The sequence below is a fragment of the Epinephelus fuscoguttatus genome, linkage group LG24 (genome assembly GCF_011397635.1).
Source record: "Epinephelus fuscoguttatus linkage group LG24, E.fuscoguttatus.final_Chr_v1".
In the NCBI taxonomy this organism is placed as follows: domain Eukaryota; kingdom Metazoa; phylum Chordata; class Actinopteri; order Perciformes; family Serranidae; genus Epinephelus; species Epinephelus fuscoguttatus.
In genome coordinates this window covers 19,677,172-19,698,454 of record NC_064775.1, presented here as the reverse complement: position 1 = coordinate 19,698,454, position 21,283 = coordinate 19,677,172, and the positions used below count along the sequence as shown (strand labels likewise).

The 21,283-nt window shown below is 40.4% G+C and overlaps 1 protein-coding gene across 4 annotated transcripts in view; it reads right to left on the bottom strand.

Annotated features, from left to right (window-relative positions):
* Positions 1-3,869: 3,869 nt before the first annotated feature.
* The window catches only part of LOC125884955 (nck-associated protein 5-like), a 241,421-nt gene continuing 224,007 nt past the window's right edge, over positions 3,870-21,283 (bottom strand). For all 4 annotated transcript variants that reach the window (XM_049570270.1, XM_049570271.1, XM_049570272.1 and 1 more), the window contains one exon: positions 3,870-6,631. In XM_049570270.1, coding sequence (XP_049426227.1) covers positions 6,341-6,631 — 291 coding nt within the window. In that variant the 3' untranslated portion in view covers positions 3,870-6,340. The remainder of the gene's footprint in view (positions 6,632-21,283) is intronic.

The window sequence follows — 21,283 nt, the reverse complement described above, 5'->3', positions numbered from 1 at the left end:
GTTCAAAATTTTGTGGTGGAATGGGACCCCCAAATCGCCATTTCGTGTGTGTCCCTCACAATGTTGACACTATACCTACACCCTAACCCTAACCCAAAGTAAATAAATAAAATATTAATATGAATATTATCAATCAGCACCCTCAGCTCAAAAGAATGAGGAAATGTATGGATAAATGCACATGGAAGTGAGAAGCAGACTGACTGATTGTGGACAAACTGAGACATACTGTTGAAATTGCTCCTCTGGTTTTATTAGTCTGGCCCATCTGAGATCAAATAGGGCTGTAAGTGGCCCATGAACTAAAATGAGTTTGATACCCCTGCATTTAAGTGTTTTAATCAGTTAACACGTTTTTTAAGAAGTTGGTCAAAATCCAAAACATCTTTGACATTTTTTGAGTAGGATGAAATTAAATAAATAAGTCTGAATATCTTAAATTAATTGACATGATCACTACACTCCACCACAACTTTAAGATAAATATTAAGTTGGTTCAACTTAATTAAGCTTTTCAAGGTCAAAGCAAATCATGTTGGTTGTACTGAACTAATTGGGTTTGTCAGACTGTAAAAGACTCATAGCATTTAAGGCCTTTGCACACTGACTCTCTTTTTTTCGTTTGAAATTTTTGCACATCTAAAAATAAATACCTCATGTTGTGTCAATTATGTTTGGAAGAGAAGCCTTTAGAGACGTTTGACCAAGAATCAGTGAAGACAATGTGGTGGTGGGACACAGACACAACGAAACAGAGGAACAGGGTGCATAGAATCATTCCATGAATCAGACAGCTCACTTTCAACAGGTCAGATAGTTATATTCAGGTGGATGATGATGAAGAGGAGGAGGATGTGGACTGCACACAGAATGTGGAGACAAGAGAAGGAGAACAGCACCGCCCTGTCATGCAGTTGCAGCATCAAATGCAAGACAGGGAGGGTGTGGTGACAGCCAGATAGGTAGATAGGCAAATGAGGAATTATTTCTTTTCATTTTGTCAGGTATTACAAATTTTCGCAATGCTCAAGACATAAAACGCGTTGGAATCAGTGTGTAAGGTTTCTGTGCGTAATGAATTGTTTGTTGGATGAACTCATTGGATTTAAAAACAAACAAACAAACAAACAAACAAACAAAAAAACGGACTCAGTGTGCAGAGGCCTTTACTAAGAAAGTCCAACGTTGGAACTACTTATAAAAATGCATGCAAATTATTACCTTTTTATTTTCTATTTTTTCTAGAGTGTTGGGTACTTTGGGTCTTACAAATGATAATACTTTAAGTCATCATGTGGTGACAAAAGAGCATTTTAGTAATATTTTGGGACTTGCAGCCTATGAATGACTTGGCTTTTTGGTATTTCTAACCATTGACGTCTCATTTTTGGTGCTGTGTCCATGTATTTTCAATTTCATGACTCCTACATGTATACGTTTCTGTAATACTGCAGTGATGGTCACTGGACTGACTTTAGTGTCCTATTTATGACATTTTAACATCTACTCCTTTGGGTGTTTCCAAAGTGTGAAGTCAGGTGATTTGAGACACTTTTTGATATATTATCCCTCCAAAAGACACCTACAATTCTGAAGACTACCTTAAGTATTACTTTTAGAACTTGTTTTGTTACGCCCCACCTTTGGGATGAGCAAAACTCCAACACTCACCCAAAATAATCACATGAGACACCTTTAAAACACTCAAAACCACAAGTAAAATAAACAAACAAGACAACAAAAATCCCTTGGTGAGAGGCAGCAGGGCCAGCAGTCCCAACACCACAGGCCTCTCTTCTCTGCTGCTGGCACAGGAGCTCTTAAGCGCCTCCTCCATGCCCGGTGCAATGCACCTTGTTAAATAATGCGGCACACCTGGGCAGACCTACAATGGAGGGGAAAGAAACGGCAGCACAGAACACATACAGCTGTAACATACGTATGTGTATCTGCTGTATTTTCATGTTGTCAAGTAAAATATTTTAAAAACTTTGGTCCTTCAAACACATAAAAAACCCCAACTTTACCCAAGTGACATGTTAGGGTAAACTGGCCAGGTGCGTAACGCTGGGCACTATGTATAAACAGTCTCTGCATCCACCACCACTCTTACCCCTTTCCATGTCCTTATATTACATTGTTTCAAAGTGACGGCATCCTGTGGCATATCATACCGCTGCGACAGATGGCTTTTGGTGTCAGTATCTGATGACTTCGGAATGGGAACGGACTAAATTAACAAGCGTGAATGGCAAGAGTGAAAACAGAAAAGAGGCTAAAAAATCAGTTTATACAGAAGTGGCAAGTGATTGATAGGAGGGCAATCCAAGCACTCGGAAAAATATAGAAAACCTGTGGAAAAACAAGGAAGGAAATAATAATAAAAAAAACTTTATTCTAGTGGCCAAATCATGAAAAGAGCCAGCATGTTTCGAACACTGCAGGTCTTTCAAAACATACAACAAAGGTAATGCCCCACCTATATAGTGGCAGGAACCAATCAGAGGCCATCACATGACCCATATAATGGCATGGCAGGAGAAGCAAAGAGACTATAATGAAAAAACACAGAGTGACATGAGATAAGATACCTAGAAGACAGCAGCAGTGGCAAAGTGAGCTCAGTAGTATGACTTCATGTGATATATCTATATATGTATATATATATATATATATCTGTCTATCTATCTATCTATCTATATATATATATAGATAGATAGATATCTATATCTATCTATCTATCTATCTATATATATATAGATAGATATTTATATATAAAATGTGGCAGAACAAGACTGAAAGTTAAGGCGGCTGACTTTCACCCGTGAGAGTGGTGTTCGTGTGAATAAAGCCAAATTTTTCCTAAACTAACCTCTTGTTTTTGTTGCCTAAACCCAAACATGTGAGTTTGTTGTTGGAGGAAAAAAAACCGTGAAATCGTGTTGTTGTACCGACATAGTGTGTTTATTTTGAAAGAGACTGTATGTAAATGGAAGATTTCCTGTAAAAAAGGAAGTTTATTTTGAAAGAGGAAAATGCATGTAACAGGCACATCAACAACCAACTCACCCAGGGTACCTTTCTTGCCGTATTTGGATGTGGAAGGTCCATGACCAAATGTCGATATGTGACAAGGTTGGAGTGGGAGTGTGTTGATGAGGGAGATAGGTAAGTCTTTTCAAGGACATATATAGCAGATGACAACACAGTTATTGCAGTAAAGGTTTAAACATGAGCTTAATTCTGAGGTGGGAACCCCAAACTCCACACTGTCTGTATCTAGGCCCCTGCTTTAGTGTCCTTTTTATGACATTATATCAACTCCTCTGCAGCCAGCTCCATTGGGTGTTTCCTTACATAATAGATTAGTGCACATCTAAACTGTGCTATCATTGTGGACTATTTTACCTGTAGGAAATTTTATTTTCTGCTTACATCATCCTCGAACATCGAATATACACACCAAATCACAATATTTATTCACTAATTTGATTCTGTTGCTGTTTGAAAGTGATCAGTACACATTGAGCCTATTACTGCGTGGAGAGGCAGCCAGAAAGAGAAATCATCAGCGCGTGCATAAACTAATTGCATTTATTTATATGCACGTAATTACCCATCAAGGGACTAATGGTTATAAATCCCTCCGCACGAAGCGGAGCGCAGTCTCGGAGCAAACTGTCGCCGGCTCTGCAGCTCCAGCTCCTGCTGACAGATTGTGAGTGGGAAGCGGTGATTACACGCGATGCCCCTGGGGTGAAAGATTTCGGGTTTCCTCCAAACCTTTTATTTCCAAGTTGAAAGAATGAATGAATCACCTGGTGACGCACAAATAGAAATACAAACACTCAACATGCCTTGCAGCTCAGTTTGAAATAGGAAATAGTTTCTCATATTTATTTAGGAAATAGTTACATAAAATATAGCATTAAAGTCTGGTGTAACAGACAAAATTGCACACAGTAATAATAATAATAATAACAATAACATTAATAATAATTACCAAAGTAACACTGCTGGTAACCATTTCTCTTTACAAAGGAACATTTAAGGAGAGAGGTGAAGCATGACAATCACACTACAGTCTGACAGTACAAAATGTGGGTATAAATACTGGACACCTAGAAAAATACACACTTCAGACTCTCTTCATACAGTATTAACAGTTTCATAGAAAAATTGAAACACACAGTCGGCTCTGTTGATTAGCACCAGCTGGTCAAAGTCCAGAGAGAAATTTGGCTCACCTAAAAGCTCAAATATGTCTTTAAAATAAAGTGATAAAATATTTTAGTCTTATCGATCAAAATAAAGATTTCGCTTTAAAGAAGAACCCCTAAAGAATTCCATAAGAAAAAAAGATTTTCAAAACTTAAAACCTTGGTTGAATGATTGGCAAACAATTTACATCTTTTTTTTACTTATTTGCATATATCAATCAGCAATGCCCATTCTGATATTAACTTATTTTTATATACAACATAATATACAACTATGAAAGGAAAAGTGAGGTTTGGAGAGTTCAGGTATACACTATGCTACATGAGATAAACTAAGCTGTTTGGATTCTGGAGTTTGCATCAGGAACTGAAAAACAACAACAAAAAAAAGCATAAGATTGCTGTTTGTATTTGTCAACATTTTACAATCTACATTAGTCCAGTATGTTCCCTGAGCTACCAACAATGACACAATGACACGCAATGGTGCGTTCAAGCCAAAAAAGCTGATCGTTTGTTGTAAATATGTACTGGTCAGACACTGAAAAATATTTGTATTGGTTAATGTACCACATGGAAACACAATAGTTGACATCACTGCTGCTAAAAATAAGCATTGTTAGCTGAATCGTGATCATTTTTGCACAAATTTCTGTTTTCTTGGCGTTATTGGCAGCATAACTGCTCAAAACAACACAATTTAAAATGAACAGAAATGAAATAAAAGCTAAATCCTATTAGTTTTAAAAGTATTGCTTCAAAGGAGAAGATAAAGCAGGTTGATTATTACAGGTTGTGATTCCACAATATTTGGGCAACTTCAACGGGCAACGTACTTAGCAGCAAAACATAAAATGACACCTTAGGTTTAAATCTACTTTCCTAGCAAACAGGAATGCAAACGATTTTGTTGTACGCCAACCAGTGTTGCCCCAAAAAGACGCCCTGCTTATCGCTGCTTGAATAATCGTTCACTTTACACTCCTTACAAACTTTGTACAGTATTTGTTACAGTGCAATGATAAGAAGATCCCCGGCATGGGGAGAAAAACATTTGCAATGAGACAACGTTGGGTATTGCTGTCCAGTCCACCGCACCCAGAGTCAAACTATTAAAAGTCCTGGTTTGGTGTTTGGGTTGAGGTCTTGTCCTCGTGTCTCCAGCTCCACTAAGTGCTTTGTGTCGTATGTAGAGAGGGCAGGGCTCCGTGTGTTGTGGCAGACCTAAAGTCAAGACCACGTCAATGCCAAACTCAGGGGAAAGAAAAGCATGATCAAAACCAGATCCAAAGAGGCTTGGGAGCAACACCAGAACACACCAGCTCGCCCCAACTTGTATTTTTCCGCAAACCATGAATATGTTATATTTGAACATTTTAGAGATATTTTATCAGTGTTTCTAATGTGACATATATGTGCTGAATTTGTCATCTGGAGATGGAGGGGTTGGTGACCGGTCACCTAGGCAAGATGCAGACCACTAATCGAGACTAACAAACAACAGAACTGGTGGGATTTAACGAGTCACTGCCGTGTTTCCAGCAGCTTTAGGCTCCAGCTCTGGGTGTTTTGTAGCAACCTGTCGGTGTGTTTCTAGTGGCTTTTTAGGGACCAAACGCAGGTGTTCAGGTGCAACCAGTCAGTGTTTTTCCAGCTGCATTTTAGGCACCTAATGCAGGCATTTTGTAGCAACCAGTCTGTTTTTTAAGCTGCTTTTTAGGCACCAAACTAGGCAGGGATTGTACCAAAAATAGTGGTTGTTTTTTACTGAGACATTGCTGCTTGTCCTGCTGTGATTGTGACTCCCAAACCAAGTATTTTAAGCCAAAATATCATCCTTTTTTTAACCACAACCAAGTGGTTTTTATGTCTAAACCTAACCACATGATAATCAGTGTTGCTGAAACATATCCACTACATAACACTGTGCAAATGTATTATATCCATGGTTTGCAAAAACGTACAATGCCAACATTTTTTTTTTCTGGTGATGGAAGTATGTTATTACTTGCAAAATTCATGCTTAAAAATTGGACAAGGAGAGAAAAAGTGGACATAAACTTGACATGTCCAAGATGTCAGAGGAGACTCTACAGCCCTGCCTTCTTACTCGTTGCCCCCTACACCTCGTTGGAGCCCTGACTGGTGCAGGAGGAGAAGCTGTCGTACAGTGAGTCGCTGAGGGAGCCCACAGGATCCGCCCCGGGCTTGCTTGAGAAGCTGGAGGAGGAGGGTTCGTCCACCTTGCAGCAGTCCTCCCCGCTTTTCCCCGCGTCGGCGTTGCAGTCACCTCTGCGGCTGCCGAGGCTGGTGCTGCTGGAGCTGCTGTGATTCAGCTTGTTCAGGGACTCCAGAGAGAAGTCGAGAGGCGGGTTTGCGCTGACGGGTGTCTTCTCCATGGGAATCTCTTTCTGCAGAGAAAAAAGAACCATAGATCAATAAAGAGCTCAACATATTAATTTAAATAATTGTTAAATGTATGCTGCACTGTAAATTGTTGCATATCTCAAATTGCCTGTCTAAGTCCACACGGATCCTGTCTGTTGCTTTGACAGACACACAGTGCACAGAGTCTAACATTACACCATGTAACTCATCTCGTTTGCAGTGTTGTGCTGCAAAGCAATAAGACTGACGCCGCTTGAGAGCATGACAGCAATCTATATTGAGATTTTTATCACGCTCAAGGACCAAATGTATGTCTTGGGTGTTGGCAGGCAAGCATCTCTGGGCATCTGGGCTCACCCACTCTCCCTGTTATATTAACTGCGTTGTGTGATGTATTATTTCTTTTGTACAGCCTGTGGCAGTCTGCTCTACAGATTAGTGTAGTCTGGAATATGTTACTCAGGGGAAATGTTGCGTATAAAGCTGCTATCTGTTAACACTGCTTCAATTAGTGGGAGCAGTTTCATCCTAATGATTAGAGTGACTACATGTGCTTGCAGTCGTGACAGCTAAGAAGGTAATAGAAGTGAAGAATGTTATTATTGCAGGTCCTATCACCAGACCGGATCCTGTCTTGTTGGCCTTTCAAGGGCACACGCCTTCAGGCAACTCAGCAGCGATTAGACTCAACAACAAAAAGTGCAACCATCTGCTTCTTTGGTACTTTATGCTTCTGTGTCATATGACTCCACGCCACATCGCTGCTAATGACCCCATCTACAGATAAAAACGAAAGGAAAACACAAAGCTAAAAATAGTTGTTGTTTATGACGTGCCAACTGTTTGACTATTCCACATGATCTCTAATGTATGTCTCAAAAGGCACTTCAGGGACTTGTTACTGTAGCAATCAGCATCACAATCCCTCCTCAGAGCCTGTAAACAAAATTCTCCTGGTAGCTGCATTTTGCAGTTTCCGCCTTGGAGAGCAGTTATCTACATAGGTATTTTTGCAGGGGTAAGTATGCAGAGGAATAGCTGAAGGCTTCAGGAAACCACTGAGGACACTGCAAACCTGGACCGTTAAGAGTTTAGCTGCGAGGAGCGTCTCCCATCAGACCTAAACCCAGAACGACTCCACACAAGAAGCGTGAACACATAAACATATGTAATATAGAACAGTTGCTCTCAACCAGGGGTCCGGGGACCCTCAGGGGTTCTTGAGGAAGTTTCAGGGGATCCCCAGAAAACAAAACTTTCTCACTTCCAACTCGTCAATTACAACACTTGGTCCAACCCGCTCTCACTCCAAAGTCGTCGACGTGGCGGGATAAGAATGAAAGTTACGGCTGTGAAAGTCCAAGTAGGGTGACAAGACAACACAAATCCCAGGCTGAGAGGTAGCAAGGCCAGCAGTGCCCACACTGGAGGCCTCTCTTTTCTGCTGCTGGCACAGGAGCTCTTAAGCACCTCTTCCATGAGAGGTGTGCTGCACCTTGTTAAGCAATGCGGCACACCTGGGCTTCCTAAATCACAAAAATAAATAGTCTCCGTTGTCTCTGTTTGAAGTTACAGTTAGGTGGCATAAGGTCTCCTGTAGGTTTAATACATGGGTGACCAATGTATTTAGACTTAACTTGACCTGACTATTGGTCTTCAATGTATAAAGGATTTTTAATTAAAATCAGAGTGCCAAAAAAATGCTTTCTTGACTTCCAACCTAAACCATGGACTTCTACATTAAATAAGTCATTGCTTTTTTTTCTCTCATTCAATTACTCGCTCTATCCTTAAAAAGCACCTGATTTTTAATCATCGCCAACACCTAATTCCTTGATCCAGTGCAGCACTTCCTATTTTTTCCTTCTACTCCATATAAATTTCTGTGCAAATTTCTGAGACAAAAATCCATGTTTGGTGTGAAACAGCTTTTCACGTCTTCTTCCAGGGCATGCTGACAGTGTCAGTGGGCACCACAGAAAAGCTGCAGCCATTTCCTTGTGGTTACACAATAGTAAGGTTTGTAAAAATGATTTAAAAAAATCCAACCTTGGGATTCAGTTTTCTCACTTTGGCTTGGTTGTTTCTAGAAATTGCAGTGTAATCTATTTTTCCCTAACCAGCCACTTTCCTCCATTTTCCATAATGCCATCTGACAAGTTCCACAAAGGCAGCATGAAGATTTTTGCATTCAGCTGTACGTTAGGTGGCCTGTATAGGTGGAGAGAGTAAAAACAATACTGATTGTTGTTCTCAGTCCTGTTCCTCATGGGCCTGAAGCCTTGTTGCTTTCTCCTGCTACCAGCTAGTTAATTGCATTCACCTGCCAACTCAGGTGCAAACTATTCTGTGAGTGGGGAGCTGGAATGAAACCAGCAGGACTCTGAGCCCAGAGGGCCAAGGACGAGAACTATTGGTACTGTACAATAAGAGCAGGAGGAAGGAAATTGTGTCCTTCTCAAAATGTCTAATAAGTGAGTAGAATTCGACTTTGTTGAGGATTCTGTCAGAGGAAAAGAAAATAATTATACTTTAAAAAAAAATGTGGGAATTGTTGTGGTTTAAGCAAAGTCCTGTTGAAATGAGGAGTGATTTATGTATGCAAAGCATGAATAGGTTACATTTGAACATTATTATGTAGCGGTTATGTTGAGACTTTATGTTTCATTAACACTGTGGTTAAAGTTTGGTTAGGTTTAAGCACAAAAACTATTTGGTTATGGTCAGGAAAAGATCATGTTTTGACTTAAAAAACCTGGGTTGGGAGTCACAGTCCCACCAATGTCTCAGTAAAAAATAACCACTGTTTTTGGCACAATTCCAGCCCATGGGTCAATACACAGCATATGTTTTAGCTTAAAAGGCAGTAAAAAATAAATAACAAAAGCAAATAATTATAGCTGCTGCGCAGCGATGGGTCGGGTCCGGACATTTTTAGGCAATTCTGAGCAACAAGCAAAAGAACTGGAATACATTTAAGGAATTTAGCAACACAATCTGCCTTTTGCATCAGCTGAGGCTTGAACACACAACCTCTGAGACTAAGGATCAATTTCTATCTGACTGAGCTAATTAGTCAGCGACATGTCATGTGTAGCTTCACAAATTGACTAAGCCAGACGTGTAGGTTTAGCAGCCATCCATGCATGGAAAAGCAGATTTCAAACCACTGTAAAAAATTCAGTTATCAAAACAAAAATCTGAAAATACACATATTTCATCTAGACAGCATGGAGATGTTGGTAATATGTTAACAATGATTTGCTCCATAACTTTGGTTTATTTTTATGAAGGCAGATTTTCTAGCAGAAAAAAGACTTGAAGATGCTGCACAGTGATCAGTCACGCTCAGGCAATTTTAAGCAATAAGCTGGAGCACAAGAAGATGATTACATTACAGTGTGGATTCTGCACCAGTTGAGGCTCGAACTCGCAACCTCTAGAACCAAAGAGCAGCCTCTATTGCTCTGAGCTAATTGGCAAGTAGCAACGCAACAGCGGTTTCACAAATCGACTAAGCCAGTCATTGTAAAAAATTCACTTACCAAGACAAAAATCTGAAAATACACATATTGCATCTAGACACCCTGAAGATGTTGGTAATATGTTAACAATGATTTGCTCCATAACTTTGGTTTATTTTTATGAAGGCAGATTTTCTAGCAGAAAAAAGACTTGAAGATGCTGCACAGTGATCAGTCACGCTCAGGCAATTTTAAGCAATAAGCTGGAGCACAAGAAGATGATTACATTACAGTGTGGATTCTGCACCAGTTGAGGCTTGAACTCGCAACCTCTGGAACCTAAGATGGTCATCTACCGCTCTGAGCTGATTGGCAAGTAGCAATTCAAAAGTGGCTTCACAAATTGAGTAAGCCATTCACTGTTGTGTAGGAAAGCAGCCATCTGTGCATGGAACTGCAGATTTGAAACCACTGTAAAAAATTCAGTTATTAAGACAAAAATCTGAAAATACACATATTGCATCTAGACAGCATGGAGATGTTGGTAATTTGTTTGTAACAATGATTGATTTGCTCCATAAGTGAAAAACTGATGTTTAAAATTGGCATTTTTACATTGACTCCAATTGTTCACATTAGAGCAAAATTCAAAATGCTGTCAAAAATTCAGTTTTTGAGATAAAATTCTGAAATTTGCCATACATCATCTACCATGACTCTAGAATTTTGTCATTTTTTTCATGAACATTGAAGATTTTAGCAAGAATTTGCATGTATATGTTTACAGTACCATTTACAGTCAAACATTTTGATGCACTGTAGGCTCAATTTTTGATAAATCAAAAATCTGAGAAACATAGTTTGTGTAGGACAGTCTGAAGATGCTCTGTAGCAAGTTTGGTGTCAATTGAGCAAAAATTGTGGGAGGAGATAGGTTTAAGAAGTTTTACAGTTTTTGAAAAAAAACTGATGAACTGAAATTTTTAATAGGTTTAAATGTACAAAAGTTGTAGCACGTATGGTTGATATGTTATGAATTTTCAAAGTTTTGAACTTTAGACGCTTGCTGTAGCGCCACCATCAGGACTATTGGCTTGAGTTTACAGCTGAGAATATCTGGCATGAGACTGGACCTTTGTGCAAAGTTTGGTGAGTTTACATCCATGGGAAGTATGATTTCCTTGCAAGAAGAAAGAAGAAAGAAGAAGAATACCTAGGATTACAATAGTGTCCTGGCAGCTCAGCTGTCCAGACCCTAAAAACATTGCTTTTCTTGCCACTATCCCATCAGAAAATGCAGCTATGTCTTAATAAAATAACCACTTTTCCTGACACCATCCCAGCACAAAATGTATTGATGTCTTGGTTAAAAACAACCACTATTTATGCCATTATCCTGGTAGGAAATGCAGCCACATCTTACAATTAACTTTTCAAATGTTTGAATGGGCATGCAGCGACAACTGTCTTTTGTGCCACTGTCCCAGCAGGAAATGCAGCCATGTTTCGGTAAGTAACAATCACTTTTCCGGGCCCTATCCTGGCACAAAATGTGTCAACATCTACTTAAAAAGCAAACCACTTTTTGTGTCATTGTCCCAGTGGGATATGCAGCAATGTTGCAGTCAAGACCAACTGCTTTTGTGCCACTATCCGGACAGGAAATGCAGTGATGTCTGGGTAAAAAACAATCACCTTTTGTGCCACTTACCTGGAAGAAAATGCAGCTATGTCTTAAAAAAACTACATTTCCTGGCTGTATCCCAGCACAAAATGTATTGATGTCTTGGTAAAAAACAATTTTTTTGTGGCACTGTCTCGGCAGTGGTAAAACAACAGCTTTTCATAACACTATCCTGGCAGGAAATGCAGCCAGGTCTTAAAAGTAAACCACTTTTTGGGGCATTATCCTGATGGGAAATGCAGTGATGTCTCGGTAAAAAAAAAAAAAAACCTTTCGTGGAACTATCTCGGCGGGAAATGCAGCAATGTCTTGGTAAAAATCACCCGCTTTACATGGAGCTAAGCAGCTGCAAACAAAGTAATGACATGCTGAACCAACCAGTTTTGTTGTTTGTTGGTCTTGAGTGGTGGTCTGCAGATTAGCAGATGTCTCTCCTAGGTGTCATGCCATGCACCATCCCCTCCTCCTCCCAGTGACAAAGTCAGCTCATATACTACGTCACTTTAAAATCATTGATATGATATGTATGAAACATGCAAATGTAACACACTGGTGGTTTGCAGAAAGATTTGAAGTAAAACTCAAAAGCTTACTGTGAAAAAAAGCACCTAATCATCTCGTACTGTGATGGCCTATTTTGATGATTCAACTTTTCACCCTAAAATCCCACTAATGTGCACTGATGCGACCTTTCTCAGCAGGCACGATCACAATAAATTTGTAAAGACGGCATAATCAAAAGAACAGTTAAAGGAAAATGTGCCCGTGGGTGACATCCGATATAAAATGTTCATTAGGTTTTTGCAGGTGCAGCGAATGAGCTTAAATTAAGCACACATGTTGAATGCAGATTGGACTTGTTGCATTTGACTTCAACACCCACACACTGCAGTTCACAACACTATTTTTATGTCCCATCACTGTCAGCCTTGAAAATTGTCGTTTTATGGCCTTGGGAAACGAAGGAGTGCGTGACATGATGGGGATCAGTGATTAGCAGAGCTGTGTGACAGTGAAGAACAGTCCTCAGGTCTCCCCTCTGTATCTCGATTTGGTCGGAAAGAAGAACAAAGAAAGGGAATGGCTGTCTTATCGCTGATTGGATTGGATTTTGGAGGAACACAATTACCAGCGGATCGAACCTTCCTGGTGCAGGTCTCTGTACCACCTGCGGGTTCAGCCAAAATGATGGCTGCCACACATAACTGAGGCTGCAGGCAGACGTCTCAGCGAGAGCTTCCCACTTGAAAACACGAGAGGCCATATCAGCAATTGGTTCTGCATCACATGTCTGTAATGGGATGTCTAAACTCAAATTCAGCAGACCTGCTTGCTACAAAAGCTTATTGAAAGGGTCTTTTATTGTGACTTGAGCAAGACATATTTTTTTTCTTTTCCTCTGCTGTTATGTATTCTTCTCCCACTACCTTGATGTACACATGGGAAAATGTGCTTTAAAGTGAAAATCCTTACGATTTTATATGAAATCAAATTCCATCTTTGATACTATTCATGGTCTAGATTTTTTATTGCATATATTGCATTTCAGCCCAGTCACCAGAGGAAAATTATACGTTTCTCAAGTGACATAGTACAGATTACACATCCTCCTGAGACCCAAACTTTTGTTTGGTATGCATTTTTAATTTCTCCTAGCTATTCAGGATTAGTAGGACCTGATAAGTAAAAAACTAAACACTGTCAACAATAATAAATTCCCAATGTCCTCAAAAGAGGCACTAATAAAGTCTCAATGTCCTTCAACAAGCTAATGATAAATTCCCAATGTCTTTATACGAGTACTTTCTAATTAACAGTGTCTTAGCTTGTTACTGTTGGCCATTTCCAGGGGTCATACTTTAACGAACTCCTCCTACAGATTTTATCCAATTGACTTCAAATTTTGTCTGTATCATCTCAAGACCTTTGACATCAAAAGCTGCTCAAAGCTTGAGTTTTTGTCAAACAGTGTGACTTTGGCGAGGTGTCAAACCTTCCTGTTTTTCGCCACCAAACAGGAAGTAGTTTGTTACTTCAGAATACATGGTCCAATCTGCCCCAAACTTCAACTGTTTTATAAGGCTCCAGGCTTGAAGCCAATTAAATACACAGTACGTGTCTTGGTGATTGTGCCACCTAATGGCACCAGGAAGGATGACTGGTCAGACAATTATCTTTTGATTTACCTGAAATTTGCATGGTGTGGTCTACAATACATTTACAACAACATGATATATAATCAATGTGTTCTCCAGTGCCACAAAGTGGAAACAGGAAGTGGTGAAAAAGTAAAGTGAAATAGATCATTCCAAAAACCCACACTCTTTAAAGGATATACCATCTCACTCCTGTGTGCTGTGTCTGACTTCCACAGCCATGTCAGCCAGCGTCCTCAGTGTATCCCTGACCTGCGAGGTGTGGGGCCCGGTCATCGCTCCTTGCAGCTTTGATTTATTATTATTATTATTCAGCAAAATTGGGTCCTTTGATAGTAAAGTTCGCTGACCCCTGTCCTAAACCTAACCTGTGCAGCTTGCCGAAACCTACCCTAAATTTACTTTGCTAAACCTACCCTACGTACCTTTACTTGCCAAAACCGACCTAAGTAACTTTACATTAAGTAGGTGACTTTAAATACACAACATCATTTGAAGGGCTCTAATTTGATAGATATCGTACAATCCATTGTATGTGTATTTTTGTGAAATCATACATACTGTTGTATGAGAATACATTGAAACAAGACTTGGTCATTTTTGGCATTTTTTCAGCAGCGGTTACATTTCATTGCAAGATAGTAAGGAACACATCCCATTGTGATGATACCAAGATGTCTTCTGTCTCTTGGAGGTTGGATCACTATCAAGTTAGGAGGAAGGAACGTAACAGTAAAACTATTGCTGCTCGCAAAGATTTGACATAAAGTTACACAGTCTGAATCTGAACATTGTATCCATGATATTGTGTAAGACAGATTATGAATTTACTTTACAATGGGGACAATGGTTAAAAAAACAAATTAAAGATGCTTATTGTCTCAGAATATGCGTCATCGTTACCCCCATCATAATTTGCCCCCATGATAATTTGATCGCAGGCATTCTATTTCTGATTCCTGACTCCTGCTGGCTAGCAATGCTATCAATCTGACAGCAACTCATGGGGAACGCATATTCCTGCTGCTGATATTTATTAGTACGCTGATATAGTTTTGGTTATCCAGTGGCCCTGTTTCAAATTATATGTCAACTGAAATGTTCCCTCTCCCTTGCCATGTAATCATTGCTCAAGGTAACAAGCTGTTCCATGCTCGGGGAGATGCTGTGCATGCTGATTTCTTGTATGCTGGTTTTGGACCCGGGTCACATAAACCCCAGGAATCTCCCTAACTTCACCGATGCTACGCCTTGGCACAAGTTCTAATGTTATTTTCCTGCAGCAATTTCTTTCTCCTTCATGCAGACAAAGGATGGAGCGAGTAAGCAGGAAACAAAAAATGAGAAAAGTTAGTTCGGGGAGTGAAATCAAGGAATTAAAAAAAAATGCTTAGAACAAAAGCGAGAAAGGTCAACTGAGAAGAACAGACGGAGAGAGAGCTGTATGGGAGAGACAGAAATAGAGAGAGGCAAAACTGAAAGGGAGACGAGGAGAGACACGCGGGAGAAAGAGAGACTCCGAGGAAGGAGAGGATAGAAGGAGAAGGGGGCGGGGGCCGCTGTTAGCAGGGCTGTCAGGTGCTGTCAGGATGATGAATGGGAGGCCAGCGCGGGCTGTGAGGGCTCTGATGGGAGCCGCTGAGCTTTACATCACTCTCCTGAGTGTTTGTGAAAGGTTATTAAAGGCGCTTAAATCACCGGGCTCTGACACGGGCCCGCTACCAGCCACCAAACTTCCCCAAAATGCTGCGAATGACAACGTCTCCCGAGTCAAAAGCTCCAGAGCCACGACAAAAGGAAAGTGGGCATGCAGGTATGGATGTGTGCTGAGAGGGGTGAGGAGGTGATGACACGCAGATGAATTGTCTTTTTCAAAGGAATAATGTAGGGTAAATGGGTTCAACAGCAGTCATCCATCATTATGGCTGCTTCACAGCTTAGGAATAAGGTTATTGTTATTGACTGTCAACTCTGTCTTAGAATGAAAGAATATTGAGTCTTCAAAGTCTTCTTCTCTTAGAAATGGTGAAAAGGTAAAGTATACTTCTCATGTCATGTTAATCTTTTCTTAGTCTGACTTACAGGATGTAGACTTTGGCTAGAAACCTGCCATATACCCAGCATTCTCCAGCCCTCCTGCTATCTGCATGTTAGCATTTCCAAAATCCCCTTTGCCACCAAAAATATTAACAACAACCTCTGTGCTAACAGACTACATGCTGGCAATGAAAAGTTTTGACAAAGTTTTGGATCCTGCAATAGCCTAAGGCATGCCTGTTTTGGTCTTCGGTGAATTGTTGTACAGATCTACAACGAATAAAACAACCAGAGCCCAGACTCTGTCTTGCAGGACTTAATATTGATCCATTTTCTGGCACAGTCGGTCAAAGTTGATTTGTCACATCTTTTAACCCTGGCAGTGCCACAAGCTTCTGTGATATTGTCATTATAATGTTCTGCAGGAGCCACATACAGCCAGCAAATCATCTGTGGTTGTAATGGGTCTAGTGAGCTCCTCCAGAACTTAAGTATAGTTGGGCTAGGGTTGTCAAAAGTATCGATACTCTGAAAAGTATCGATACCCAAACGCTGTATCCGGATACAATACTAATTTACAAAAGTATCGATACTAACAGTGCATGCCACCTCAGCGCCTGTCGGGTGCGCGCGATGGATCCGACGGACACGCGCTGTGCAGGCAGCGTCTGGCAGGCACAGAGCCCTCGCTGCAATCCGGCTTGTTGTCGTCGCTATGTATGCATGCACATATTTCTGTTGCTGTAATATGGCCAGCGCGGCTACAGGAGTATCAGAGAAGCCAGTTTTGGTCAAAAATGATAAAGCTAAAAGCGCTCTTTGGAAATATTTAGTGAAGTGAACACAGCACGCTGCAGACGGCAGGTACAGCCGCTCCCCTCACTAGCAGCTGGTGTCGCCAGCATCAAACTAAAATATAACTTCTAACGTTAATGTGGGAGCTAAGCAGAAAACTTTATCAGTCATGCCCGTCTGTAACATTAAAAGACAATGTTAGTTTAACAGGACAACACAATTATGTGTGTTTGAAAAGTTATGTTAACTGTAAAGTCACAGATTGAAGCTGAAAAAACGTTTGGTTTCTCCCATAACCCCTGGTTTTCTGATCACATAGTGAGGTAGAAACAGGAGCATCCTGAGCCTAGACTACCAACTCTATTTGATCAGCAACGAAAATATGGTGCCAATTCACCAGAAGCACAGAAAATAAAAAGGGCTGTAGATAAATACGTTTGTATGGACAGATCTTGTTTCTGGTTGTTATTTATTTTGGGGGGATTTTTTGTTGTTATCATTGATGTTACTGTTCTGATCTTTATTTAAAAAATGACATGCCTCTTAATTTTTTGCTGCTGTATCGAAAATGGTATTGGGTATTGAATATTTTCCTGGGTATCGATATCGAGTTTGAAATTTTAGTATCGTGACAACCCTAAGTTGGGGTACATCAAGTTCCCTCCAACACTATTTTGCATTGCTGCATCCTGGGCTGTGATTGGTTTAAAAAAATATAAACAACCCAGAGCATTTTCCCCCTGTAGCATGGGTATAATATGTGCTTTTCAGCACAGTGAGGATAGACCTTCCAACACGAAAGCAATTTTTCTTGATTCTGCAGCAGTAGAATGAAGGATTGGTTGACGTGCTGACGTATTGCGGTAAGCGAGTTGTGTCATTTCCGGTGTTTCTGTGACAGCGTCTCTGTACTGCTCTGGTGGATTCTACTAGCCTGCTTTCTCACTTCAGTTGCTTTAACGTTGCTTTAACGTTGACTTCAAGTCTTAACCCACACTGGTTCTGTTTAAGCACTTAACGTTATAGCTCTCCTCCTTTCTACGACTTTCTCGCTAATCTCTTAGCTGTTGTTTGCACGTTACCAGCCTTGGTAGCTACATTAGCTTTACAGTTAGCGATGGCTTCTCCCTTTGCTCTCTCTTGCTCGGTGTGCCAAATGTTCAGCTATGCCTCTGCCTCCTTTAGCGACAGTGGTAATTGTAATAAGTGTAGCTTATTTGCTGCATTGGAGGTGAGGCTTAGTGAATTAGAAGCGCGGCTCCGCACCATGGAAAACCATTCAGTAGCTGCGGTAGTTAGCCAGCCCCCTGTAGCCGGTGCGGAGCCACATAGCATAGCCTTAGCCTCTGCTAACTGTCCTCCGGTAACTCCCGTTCAGCCGGGAGGTTGGGTTACAGTTCGCCAGAAGCACAACTCCAAGCCCACGGCTCACCACCAGCCTGTTCACGTTTCCAACCGCTTTTCCCCACTCAGCGACACACCCGCTGAGGATAAAACTCTGGTTATTGGCAGCTCTATTCTGAGAAACGTGAAGTTAGCAACACCAGCGACCATAGTCAAATGTATCCCTGGGGCCAGAGCAGGCAACATTGAATCAAATTTAAAACTGCTGGCTAAAGCTAAACGTAGATTCAGTAAGATTGTTATTCACGTCACGGCAATGACACCCGGTTACGCCAATCGGAGGTCACTAAAATTAATATTGCCTCGGTGTGTGAATATGCAAAAACGATGTCGGACTCCGTAGTTTTCTCTGGACCCCTCCCAAATCTGACCAGTGATGACATGTTTAGCCGCATGTCATCATTTAATCGCTGGCTGTCCAGGTGGTGTCCAGCAAATGATGTGGGTTTCGTTAATAATTGGCAAACTTTCTGGGGAAAACCTGGTCTTATGAGGAGAGACGGCATTCATCCCACTTTGGATGGAGCTGCTCTCATTTCTAGAAACCTGGCAAACTTTATTAGTAATTTAAATCCCTGACAACCCAGAGTTGAGACCAGGACTCGGAGACGCAGTCCTATACGCTTCTCTGAGCTTCTAGTTCAGTTACCCAGCCATAGTTTTCATAGTTTTATACAAACGGTGTCTGTCCCCCGACCACCTAAATTATTTAAATCTAAAATTAAACAAAGAGGAGTTGTGCATAACAACCTCATAAAAATTAAAACCTCTTCTGTGACAGAAAGACAAAACAGGAGAATTAAATGCGGACTGTTAAATATCAGGTCTCTATCGTCTAAAGCAGTGTTAGTAAACGAATTAATATCAGATAATCATATTGATTTACTCAGTCTCACTGAAACCCGGCTGTGTCAAGATGAATATGTCAGTCTAAATGAATCCACTCCTCCCAGTCATAGTAATACCCACATTCCTTGAGGCAGCGGCCGAGGAGGGGGAGTTGCAGCCATTTTTAACTCTAGCCTGTTAATCAATCCTAAACCTAAACTAGATTATAATTCATTTGAAAGCCTTGTTCTTAGTCTTTTACATCCGACCTGGTAAACCTCGCAGCCACTTTTATTTGTTATAGTGTACCGTGCTCCTGGCCCGTATTCTGAATTTGTATCTGAATTCTCAGAGTTTTTATCCAGTTTAGTTCTTAAATCAGATAAAGTTATTATTGTAGGCGATTTTAACATTCATGTCGACGTTGATAATGACTCCCTGGCTACCGCATTTATCTCATTATTAGACTCTATTGGCTTCCGTCAGGGTGTACATGAACCCACTCATTGTTTTAACCATACCCTCGATCTAGTTCTGACGTTTGGAATTGAAATTGATAACCTAAAAGTCTTTCCACAGAATCCCTCGCTATCGGATCATTATCTGATTACTTTTGATTTCTTTTTACTCGATCACACGCCACTCAGCAACAGTTACTATACTAGATGTTTATCAGATAGTGCTGTCGCAAAATTTAAGGAAAAGATTACTCCGTCATTAAATTCAGTACCAAGTCCCTCAGAAACAGAGGTTTCCCGTACCGACTTTGATCATTTTGTCGATAGCGCCGTAGGCTTGCTGCAAACAACACTTGACTCTGTAGCTCCTCTTAAAAAGAAGTTAAAAAAGCAAAGAAAATTCGCTCCTTGGTATAACTCTCAAGCCCGTAAGTTAAAACAAATATTGCGAAAGTTTGAAAGGAATTGGCGATTAACCAAACTGGAAGAATCTCATTTAATCTGGACAGACAGTCTCAAAACTTATAAGAGGGGCCTCCGCAATGCCAGAGCAAACTATTACTCAGCATTAATAGAAGACAATAAGAACGACCCCAGGTTTCTTTTCAGCACTGTAGCCAGGCTGACTGAGAGTCAAAGCTCTATTGAGCCTTGTATTCCTTTAGCCCTTAGCAGTAATGATTTTATGAGCTTTTTTAATGACAAAATTCTAACTATTAGAGGCAAAATTCATGACCTCCTGTCCTCAGATAGTACCTATCTAACCTCAAACACAGCTGTAAAACCTAATATATATTTAGATTGCTTCTCCCCAATTTCTCTTCAAGAATTGACCACATTGATTTCTTCATCCAAATCATCAACGTGTCTCTTAGACCCCATCCCAACTAGGCTACTTAAGGAGGTCTTTCCTTTAGTTAACACTCATATATTAGATATGATCAATATATCCTTATTAACAGGCTATGTACCACAGTCTTTTAAGGTAGCTGTAATTAAACCTCTACTAAAAAGGCCCACCCTGGATCCAGAGGTGTTAGCCAACTATAGACCAATATCTAATCTTCCCTTTATGTCAAAGATCCTTGAGAAAGTAGTCGCAGACCAGCTGTGTGATTTTCTCCATGATAGTAATTTATTTGAGGAATTTCAGTCACGATTTAGAGTGCATCATAGCACTGAGACAGCACTAGTTAAAATTACAAATGACCTTCTGATTGCTTCGGACAAAGGACTTGTCTCTGTACTTGTTTTATTAGATCTTAGTGCGGCGTTTGACACAATTGACCATCAAATTCTACTGCAGAGACTGGATCACTTAATTGGCCTAAAAGGTTCTGCACTAAGCTGGTTTAAATCTTATTTATCTGATCGTTTTCAGTTTGTTCACGTTCATAATGAATCGTCCTTACGTACCAAAGTTTGTTTTGGAGTTCCGCAAGGTTCTGTGCAATCCTATTTACTCTATATATGCTTCCTTTAGGTAACATCATTAGAAATCACTCTATAAATTTCCATTGTTATGCGGATGATACTCAGTTGTATTTATCGATGAAGCCAGAAGAAAGTAATCAATTAACTAAACTCCATAATTGCCTTAAGGACATAAAAACTTGGATGAGCACCAATTTCCTGATGTTAAATTCAGACAAAACTGAAGTTATTGTTCTCGGCCCCAAACAACTCAGAGACTCTTTATCTGATGACATAGTTTCTCTTGATGGCATTGCTCTGGCCTCTAGCACTACCGTAAGAAACCTCGGAATAATATTTAATCAAGATTTGTCTTTTAATTCTCATTTAAAACAAACCTCACGGACTGCATTTTTTCATCTGCGTAATATTGCGA